At 41.3% G+C, this 11201-nt stretch overlaps 1 protein-coding gene across 1 annotated transcript; it reads left to right on the top strand.

Moving 5' to 3' along the window:
- Positions 1 to 10581, top strand: LOC119882482 (protocadherin Fat 4). The gene is made up of 7 exons (XM_038692522.1): positions 1 to 94; positions 3045 to 3958; positions 4054 to 4228; positions 4344 to 4524; positions 4762 to 5012; positions 5095 to 9405; positions 10256 to 10581. Exons 1-7 carry the CDS (start codon positions 1 to 3, stop codon positions 10579 to 10581), a joined length of 6252 nt encoding a protein of 2083 aa, XP_038548450.1.
- The last annotated feature ends 620 nt before the right edge of the window (positions 10582 to 11201 follow it).

The following is an 11201-nucleotide window of genomic DNA, read 5'->3' as shown; positions in this document are numbered from 1 at the left end:
ATGCCTGCGCACCAGGATGTGGGCTGGGTCACCTTTGAAATCACCCCCATGTCCTCCATACGCTTCAGCTCCGCCTTCACCTTTTCTCGCAGTGGTAGAGGCAGGCGGCGTGGGGATGACAGCACCTGGCTCCAGTTCTATTTTGTAGGGCTCCTTTAATTTTCCCAATCCTGAAAACACTGTAGGGTACCGAGTCTTAAAATCCTCTTGCTGGGCTTGTACAATGTGGACACGCCTTATTAGCTTGAGTGCTTTTATAGCAGGAAGGCCCAGTAGCGCCTTAGTCAAACCTTCAACAACATAAATGTCTTGTTCTGTTGTTACCTTTTTGTGACTCAGCTCACCTTTAAAGCGTTCTTTTACTTCTAGTCTGTAGTTTCCTGGTCCATACAGCACTTTGAGTGGCAGTTGCAGTGTCCCATGCTTTTTAATGGAGTAGCTGCTGCTTGGAATTGCTGTAACATTTGCTCCAGTATCCAATTTGAAAACAGTTGCTTCTCCATTTTACTGCACTGTCTCTATCCACTTGTCCTCTTCCTCAGAGCCCACTTCTCCAAGGAAAGCAAAATCCTCCTCTTATTTGCTCCCCATATGTGCCTCTGAGATGTCATAGACCCCACCAGTCGATCTGCATTTCTTTACAAAGTGACAACTCCTGCACTCTGCATCACGGGCGGGGCAGTCCTTCCAAAGATGTTTCTTTGACAGTCCGCACCTGCTGCATTCAGATGTCTTTGTATCAGGCTTATCTTTGGCCGCTTTGCGCCATTTTGTGTGTTTTTGATTTATAGCTTCAACCTGTCCGGTCTCTCGCTCTGTCCCTCGCAACACTGGCTGCTGTTTTTTCACTGCTGCACTCTGTCTCACTCTTGTAATAGCTTTTGCTAGTGTCAAATCAGCGTCCAACTGTAGACTTTCTGATAACTTAGCATCTCTAATGCCGACCACAATTCGGTCCCTTATTAACTGTTCTCTCAGGACCCCAAATTCACAGTGTTCGGCCAGTGTGTGCACCGCTGTTATAAAGGACTCAATGCTCTCACCGGGCTCTTGGTTTCGTCTGTTGAAGCTGGCACGTGCTTGGCAGGAACCTTTACTCGGAACATGTGTGTCACCTTCAAGACAGTCCGTGTGTGATCGTGAAACTTCAGTTCCTTTACAGAACACTCCACAGGGGTGACCCAAGGCTCAGTGCTAGGGCCCCTTCTCTTCTCAGTTCACACCACATCACTGAATCCAATCATTCGCTCCCATGGCTTCTCTTACCACTGCTATGCAGACAATACGCAGCTCTACCTATCCTTCCCACCCAAGGACCCCAGCGTCTTGGCGCGGATCTCGGACTGTCTCTCGGGCATATCCGCATGGATGAAGGCTTGTCACCTCCAACTAAACCTCTCTAAGATGGAACTCTTGGTCATTCCAGCCAAGCAATCTATCTACCACAACATCAAACCACAAATTGACTCCTCAACCATCACTCCAACCAGGGTGGTGAGAAACTTGGGTGTCCTTTTCAGACTATGTTGCTGCTGTCTCTTGTTCATGCTGCTTCACTCTATACAACATAAGGAGAATCAGATCCTACCTCACTCAGTACGCCACCCAGCTTCTGGTACAGGCCATGGTTATCTCTCGCCTCGACTATTGCAATGCCCTTCTAGTAGGTGTTCCAGCTTGTGCGTTGAAACGATTCAAATGGTTCAGAACGCAGCAGCAGTTTGGTTTTTGATCAGCCCAAAAGGACGCATGTCACTCCATTACTGAGTGACCTCCACTGGCTACCCGTAGCCTCCCGAATCAAATTCAAGTCACTAATGGTTGCATACAGAGCTACTACTGGGTTTGCACCCATCTACCTAAATTCAATAATACAAGGTTATGTTCCTTCTCGGCCACTACGCTCCTCCAACGAACGCCGCCTGGCTCTGCCATCCTTACACACAAAGCAATCTCAGTCCCGGCTGTTCTCATCTGTGACACCACGATGATGGAATGAGCTACCACATGCCATCAGAGCAGGGGCGTCCCTCTCTAACTTCAAGAAGCTCTTGAAAACTCATCTCTTCTGAGAACACTTTCTCTTATAACACCTCTAACTCCTAACCTCTAACATGCACTTCCTGTGCTCTTCTTCTATCCCCTTACAATTATCCTGTATTGATTGCACTTTTTGTTAACTCTTACTTCTTTCCCTAGCTATTTACCCCATTGATGCGATATGTGGTAGCTCTAACTAGTATTTATTAGTGCTCTTACAACTATGTATTGTCAGTTGTAGTTCTCATGCAGAATTTGATGCTTTGTTGATGTTTGTATGTTGTTCCTGAAATGTAAGCCGCTTTGGATAAAAGCATGTGCCAAATTAGTGAATGTAAATGTATTTAATTTATGTAAAGCTAAAAGCACATTTTAATGTTTTTGAGAAGGAATGTTATTATTTAAAAATTTTTACATGAATAGTTTAAAATTTATTCATGCTTTCTACTTTCTTTTAAGATTTATTGGTCTATCCAATTAATAGGGGTCAAAGCAACAATCCTGCCTACATTGGACACAGAATGGCGACAAACTAATGAGATGTTATAGCCTTGTATGATAGCTATTCTTTATTCAAAATTTATACACTTTCTGTACCCAGGAATGAACAATTTAGCTCCATTAATTGGATTGACCTGTACATGGTGAGCAGTGTGGGGGGTAAAAGCATGGATGACTGTGAAAATTAAACCTTCCAAGTTGAGTGTGAAAAGGCATAATTTATATTCACACATTCCTTGGCTTTACATGCCACATTTGGCAAGTCCAATCTAGACATGAATTTTGTTTATTGTTTTGATAATTAATTTATTTGATTGGGTATTGCTGAAAATGCTGCTTGAAAGATTCATGTTTAGTTGGAGGCACAAAGTCTTAGAAGCAAACGGGTCTTAGTATCGGCAATGTGCAGTGTGTTCTTTGATTTATATATTGTCCACCTAGCCATTATGAGAAGGACATTCTATAATTTCTGATAACACCACGTATTATCTTTTCCACTCCAGGTGACAATGGACACTTGAAACTGAGAGTGGTCGGTGGAGATGAAGAGGAAGTGTTCTTTGTAAACCCAGTTGGTAATTTATGCCTGAACAAAGAATTAGACAGAGAGAGACAACCCCTCTACAATCTGACTGTGACAGCTAATGACTGTGTCCAGCCTGTGTCTTTACAGTTCACCAGCACAGGACGTGTAATTGTGGTGGTTGATGACATCAATGACAATGCTCCATTGTTTGTGTCAGCCAAAATAGTCAGTATACCAGAGGACACTGCGCTTCATTCTGTTATAATGACTGTACATGCTGAGGATGAAGACATAGGATCCAACGGGGAAGTTTTATATTATTTAAATAACATTTCTTATGGAGTTTTTAGCATTGATAACAGAAGTGGAACAATATACCTGGAGGATGCATTAGACAGAGAAGAGGTAGATACCATAACTATTACAGTGACAGCCACTGATAAAGGCTCACCCAGGATGGCAACCAGTATGAATATCACGGTGTACATTGAGGATGCAAATGACCATTACCCTGAGTTCTCACAAAGAAGCTACAGCCTGACAGTCAGAGAGGACACCCCCAGAGGAACAAGCCTGTTTCAAGTTCAGGCTCTTGATCGAGACATCGGGATAAATGGACAAGTACGCTATAAATTGACCCAGAGCGCTCCGTTTGTGGTAGACACAGTTCTAGGCGTCATCACAGTCATGGATAAACTGGACAGGGAAAAAGATTCAAACTACACCTTAATCATATCAGCTGTAGATCAGGGAAATATGCCTAGATCTGCTACTGCAGCCATCACTGTCACAGTGCTGGATGTCAATGATTTTGCACCCCTCTTTACTCCAGAAACACTTACCATACATGTAATGGAGAATGTGGAGGACCCCTCTCAGCTAACGCATCAGGTACTACTGGTCTTGTTAACCAAAGAGTTCACTGAATGATGATTACAGAATGTTCTGACGTTAATTTGTAGATTGTTTGTCTTTTTTTTAACCAGGTCTCAGCTTTGGATGAAGATTTAGGAGTCAACAGCCAGCTTACCTATTTTATACAGAAAGGAAATGATAGTGGTTTGTTCTCCATCACTTCCAGTGGCACATTTAAAATTTTGCACAGCCTGGACAGAGAGAGGGTATCACTGTACTTTGTTACCATCATTGCTGTTGATTCAGGTGATTTACACCAAAGCTTAAATGCGATAAACTTTATATTATGTTCTGTAAACCTTTTACTGCCAGTGTCATTACAAACTGTTTGATAATTGATTATTTATTTTGTCATTTAAAGGATTACCACCTCTAACAGGTACTCTAACTGTACATGTCATAGTGGATGATAACAATGATAACCGTCCAGAGTTTACTGAGGAAGTCTACAACACCATAGTGTCTGAGGACAGTTCTATAGGCACTGTGTTTGCCATGATAACAGCATCTGACATTGATGAGGGTGTGAGTGGGGAAATAAGGTAAAATGTCAAAAAAATAGAGTGGTACAAGTAACACTGTCCATGATTTATCCTTGAGAAATTATGCTAAAGTTACACATGTTTTTCTGTGACCTACTTCAGTATCATTAGGATCAACATTTCTTACTCAGTAGTCTTTCTTCTGTATTTGCTGAATATACTGCTTAGGAGCAACTGGAAAACACTCCACATTATGTTGATTTATACATTATAATCAGCTATTTCAATCTCTTTTAGGTATTCCATGGAGAACCGCGATGTGCCTTTCGCCATTGACGAAACATCTGGAGAGCTGTTTACAATCGATGTCCTTGACAGGGAGACAGTAGCCATTTACAGGTTGATGGTGATCGGCAGTGATAAGCATCCTACTCAGCCTCTGTCAAGCTCAGTGCTTATTACTGTGCTCATTGGAGATATTAACGACCACTGGCCCCAGTTTTTGAACAGCCCATATGTGGCCTATGTGCCCACCGAGATGGCTCCAGGTGAGCGTTACTTCCATTTTTACTTCCACTTGACAGTTATATTATTTCCTATATCCTGGATTTGTTTTTGTTTGTCCTACAGGCTCAGTTGTTTGTGCAGTACGAGCAACAGATGGAGATACTGAGATGAATGCAGAACTACATTATTCATTATATGGACAAAGTTCAGATCTGTTTTCCATTGATCCATACAGCGGTGCTGTATTCACTTCAAGAGCTCTCCGGAAATGGGAAGATATAATTGTCAATGTACATGTGGAAGATGCTGGAGAAAATCCTAAATTTGACATCTCTACCATCAGTATCAGGTTTCAGAACATATCTGAGTTTCCAGCGATGAATGTGGACATTCTGAGTTATTCCCTCTTTGAGGACGAGCCAGTGGGAACATTAGTGGCAGTTGTCTCTGCAGCGAGCAGCCGAGCTGAACCCATCTCTTTTTATCTAGCTTCTGGAAACTATGAAGACATGTTTCATGTGGAGCAGTTAAGTGGAGCATTGACAGTGGAGAACCCTCTGGATTATGAAAACAAAAAGGAGTTCACTTTGTTGATCGAAGCCAGAGACTCTGGCACACCTCCTTTCTCGTCATTTGCAGAAATTCACATAAACATCAGTGATGTAAATGATAACTTCCCTCAGTTCACCCAAGTCGAGTACAAGTGTGAGGTTTTTGAGAACTCCCCGCCATCCTGGGTTTGTGATGTTCTTGCCATTGACACTGATTCAGGCAGTTATGGCATAGTGCAATACAACATAACAGAAGGAAACACTAATAATTTTTTCACAATTGACCCTGAAATTGGATTACTGAGCACCACTACAAGTTTAGATAGAGAAAATATCCCTGAATTCAATTTAACAGTTGAAGCTGCAGAACTAAACAACCCTCTTCATAAAGACAGAGCAACTGTTATTGTTGTTGTTTTAGACAGAAATGACAACGCTCCTCGTTTTTCACAGGTTTTTCTCACAGAAGTATCTGAGGATTCCCCTGTTGGACACACAGTTATCCAAATCACCTCAACTGATGATGACACAGGTGCCAATGCAGTAATTAATTACTCCATAATTTACCAAAGTGATGATATGCTATTTAATATTGACTTCACCACTGGCTACATCACTGTTAAAAGACTTCTGGACAGGGAGATGCAGGATCATTACATCTTGAAAGTAAATGCAAATGATTCAGCATGGAGCATGAGCACTGATGTCACTATCATCATTGCAGATGTCAATGATAATAGACCAGTATTTTCTGATCATAATTACACTGTTGTCCTCCCTGAAACAAAAGATAAAGCGGTGTTTGTTATGCAGGTTCTTGCTACAGATGCAGATATGGGGCAAAACTGCGAGATTTTGTATGTTATTGAAGCTTCGAATGAGGAGTTTTGGGTGAACGCTTCCTCTGGTGAAATCTATACAAAGCAGGCATTGATGTTGCATAATACTGCTTTTGAAATCTACCAATTTACAGTAATTGCATTTGACCGTGGCAGTGTTCCCCTGTACAGTAATGCCACTGTCACAGTGAGATTAGAACCATACAACTACTACCCACCAATGTTTTTACCTTTGCAGCCTCTGATTGCTATCCCATATCACACGGCTGTTGGTACTGAGGTGGTCCAGTTTACAGCAGTAGATCATGAGGGTATTGAATATATCTTGAATGGAGGTAATGCGTCTGATTTCTTCTGGATCCAATCTGACAGTGGAAAAGTAATGTTAAATCAAAGTTTGATTGAGAGTGTAAATTTGTTTTTCACCTTATTAGTTACGGCACAAGATCAGGGCTTCCCCTCTTTATCATCACAGACTGAAATCACTTTTGAAATTACTGAAAGGAATCAATTTTCTCCAAGCTTTAGAGAGCCACATGTCACTTTCTCTGTTCCAGAGGACTTGTCAGTAGGATCGGTAATTGGGAAAATTCAAGCCCAAGATCAGGATTATGGTCTCAATGGTGCCATCATGTATGCTATTACCCCAGAAAATCTATATTTACCATTCTCTGTAGGAGACTCCTCTGGGCTGTTAATACTGATTAGAGAGCTTGACTTTGAAACAGAAGGTATTTATCATCTCCAAATTAAAGCCATTGATGGTGGCTGGGTCTCTAAAACTGGCATGTTAAATGTTACTGTGGTAATTATGGATGTGAATGACAATCCTCCAGTATTTTCCTCCTCAGAGTATACCATTTCAGTGCCTGAAAACTCAGAAAGTGGCACACATGTCCTAGATGTGAAGGCTGCTGATGCTGATTCAGGCACAAATGCACAAATATTCTACTCTGTTATTGCTGGCCATGTAGATAAATTTGCCATTAATTCAAGAAATGGCACAATCACCACTTTGGATGTCTTTGATTATGAGCGAGAGAAGATCTTTGATGTAACAATCAAAGCTACAAACATTGGTAGTCATACTTTACTTAGTTTGGCCCATGTTGTCATACAAGTCTCAGATGTTAATGAGTCCACACCTACATTCAGGAAAAAGGAATTTAACTTTTCAGTATTTAAAAATGCACCTGTTGGAACTAGGATTGGAAAAGTAACAGCTACAGATGATGACCAAGGCTCTGAAGGTCAGGTGTTTTACCTGATGTTTGGTCAAAACAAATACATGGGCTTTGAAATCAACCAACTTTCTGGAGAAATATACACAACTGGCAGTTTGAGGAACCATGGCAACAGTCACATATTCTTAAAAGTTCTGGCGAAGAACTACGGTATTATTACTGGCATGGATGTAGATGAGACTTTGGTCCACATCAGTATCATTGACACGAACGATGCCCCCATATTCACCTCTGCACTTTATTTGGCGAGTGTGACAGAAGACAGTCCAGTTGGGGCGTCTGTGATAACTGTGAGTGCTATGGATCAGGACTCCATTTTAGACTGGAATCGTTTCTTCTTCAGTATTGAAAATGGAAACACAAACTTCTCTTTTGCCGTGGATCCATCCAGTGGTGTTATTTCAGTAAACTCTTTACTTGACAGAGAACTGTTGCCAGTTTATAATTTGACTGTTACAGCCACTGATAATGGCTCTCCACCAGCCACTGGGACAACTAATGTCATTGTGACTATTGATGACGTTAACGACAACGCTCCCAAACTCACATTCACTGAGGCTCAAGTGAAGGAAAATCAGCCTCAAGGCACCATAGTTGCCAGATTAAATGCATCTGATTCTGATTTGCCGCCAAACCAGGGACCTTTTACTTACTGGTTGGTAAATCCTTCAGCAGGTAGTGCTTTTTCACTGACTGCTAATGGAGTTTTATTTACCACACGGACTATTGATCGGGAAGAAATCTCTGCATATCAAGTCCTGGTGGTTGTTAGGGATGCAGGGATCCCTCTGATGTCATCAACAACAATGATTCACATCACAATTTTGGATGAAAACGATAACCCTTCATTGCCTAGAAACATCTTCATAGAGGTGAAATATTTTGGCAGTTCTTTCCATGGAGGCATGGTCGGAAATGTCCATCCCGAGGATCCGGATAAGTCTGATACGTTCAACTGCGCCATCAAAAGTGGCCCACTTAATATGTTTACATTAGCTAATGGCAGCTGCGAGCTGTGGTCGTCTCCTTTTCAAGGCGAGGCTACATTTAACATCACTATTGAAGCTACAGACCAGCTTCACTTCCCAGTCAACAACAGCATATATGTAAACTACAAAGGGTTCACAAATGCTTCTATTGACAGCTGCATATTATTCTATGTGTCATCATCCTCAATGGAAGAGTTTTTGTCTAATAAGTATTTGCGATTTGTGAAAGCTCTGGACAGTCTTTTTAATCTACAGGCCTCTAAGACTCATGTATTTGGAATGAAACATATTGGTAGTGAAATCCTTCTATTGGCTGCAGTTAAAAATTACAACGGTCAATATCTTAGCAGAGAGGTGGCCAGCGGTATTTCTACAGGCCATAAGAAATTACTGGAGGCTCAGAGCAATGTAACGATTTCTCACATCACCAGTGATCCATGTCTCACCAGCCCTTGTCTAAACGGGGCAACATGCAACAAAAACATTTACATCAGCCAGGATGTTGCTGTTCTGGAAAGCACGGTGGTCATCTTTGTGTCACCACAGAAAGATTTTAATTGTACTTGTCCAGATGGCTTCACCGGGACACTGTGTGAAGATGACATTGATGAATGTAAGGTGAATCCCTGCGAGAATAAAGGCACATGTGTAAATACTCCAGGAAGTTTCTACTGTCACTGTCAGAGTGGCTTCTCTGGCTCTGTCTGCTCTAATGATGTAGATGAATGCCTGAAGGTGAAGTGCCAAAACGGAGGAACATGTATTCCCACTCCTGATAGGTATCACTGTCACTGTGTGCTGGGATTTGAAGGTAGACTTTGGTATATTAAAAAAACACTTTATTCTGTATTAATAGATTCCAGAATATCTTTAAAGTCTGGGCTTTATTTGCTTTTTTCAGGAGAAATGTGTGAGCAGTTCATAGACCACTGTAGATCAACCCCCTGTATTCAGGGCAGCTGCATAAATTCACAGATAGGATTCTCTTGTCATTGTCCCTTTGGTAAGAATAATGCATAAAGAAGGACCTTTGAAGTAAAAGTTCAACATTTTGGGATTTATTTTATTTGCTTTTATGTACAGAGTTGAGAAGATCAATACCACTCTCACATTTGTCTGTTAAATTAATTAAAAGGCTATAGCCAGGTTAGGTCAGCTGGTTATATTTGTAGTGCCCGACTTTGTCTTGGCCAGGCCTTTGCTAGGCAACTAGTGGAGACACCAGTCACCGCTATACTGGTCGAATAGCTTCGGAACCCCTGCTCCCCACACCTTTCCCAACATCAGAATTAGGGAGGGGGCTGTGCCCTACAATTTGTGTAACTTTTGTAATTTTTGCACAGTTTTTGAAGTTACATTCAAGATGCTGGTGGATTTAGTTTCCTCTGGACAGAGCAAGGCTAGATGTTTCACCCTTGTTTCTAGTCTTTGTGCTAAACTAAGCTAACCAGCTGCTAGCTGTAGCCTTATGTCCAATTGACAGAATATGAACGCGGTATCGATCTTCTTATCCAACTTTCCCCCCAAAATCAAATGGGTGTAATTTGCTAAATGTTGAACTATTCCTTTAAATTTCATGAAATAAACCCCAACTTTTCAAAGATACAATTGAACAATTTATTTATTAAAATATAGTAACACTATGTGAATCTTTATTTTAGGAGTCAGTGGAGTCCACTGCGAGGAGCACAGTTATGGCTTTGAGGAGCTGTCCTTCATGGAGTTTCCCCCACTGGATCGCAGGACAAATTTAATCTCTGTAGAGTTTGCAACAGTGCAGAGGAACTCCCTGCTCCTGTACAACCCTGGAGGACCATCCAGCAGAGAGTTCTTTGCATTGGAGATAGTGGATGGGACCATACATCTCTCTTATGACCTGGGTTCCGGACCTGTGAGGCTGCAAACAAACAAGAAAGTGGCTGATGGATATTTTCACCGTGTCACTGCAAGGAGAATTGGAAATGTGAGTTTACATACACAGTGTTAATCAGATGGCATGTTTATGTTGGAAGTGAAAGAGTTGAATCTGGAAGACTGACGCACTATTTGCATTTAACAGATGGGTTCTTTGCATGTGGACAACTGTACAGATGAGAACGATGGATTTTGTTTTTCTAAGAGTGATGGCAGAAGCTTAGAGAGGTAGCAGTGAACTCTTTGAACTTTCCCATAATTCATCATTTCTGTTTTTAACATTGTGATCTTTATTAATGCCCTCTTTATGTCTGTATTTACAATCAGGACACTAGATGTAAGCAGTAATATGACATTTGGGGGACTGAGGACTTTTGAATCTATTTTACTACATCCCGCTCAGATAAAAACCCATGACTTTGTCGGATGTATTTATAGCATTCATGTCAATGGCATCCTCTTGAGACCTTCAATGGCCCTTACAACATTTAATATTCTTGATAGGTAAGCATTTGAAAATGAAAATGAGGTTTAAAAACTATATTATCAACTTCTTTACACAATGCAGAAAATGTCTCTGTTACGTTGTACATGTCTACATTTCAGCAAATTGTCTTTTTAACATACTTTTGTTTTATAAAGGTGTCCTCGGGCAACACCGTCACCATGTCACAGCAACCCATGTAAGAACGG

This window comes from Micropterus salmoides, unplaced genomic scaffold, assembly GCF_014851395.1.
Source record: "Micropterus salmoides isolate LMB-PRFRI ecotype aquatic unplaced genomic scaffold, ASM1485139v1 Ms_hic_scaffold_3, whole genome shotgun sequence".
In the NCBI taxonomy this organism is placed as follows: domain Eukaryota; kingdom Metazoa; phylum Chordata; class Actinopteri; order Centrarchiformes; family Centrarchidae; genus Micropterus; species Micropterus salmoides.
Note: the sequence above shows the minus strand (reverse complement) of the source record. Positions and strands in the feature narration are given on the sequence as shown.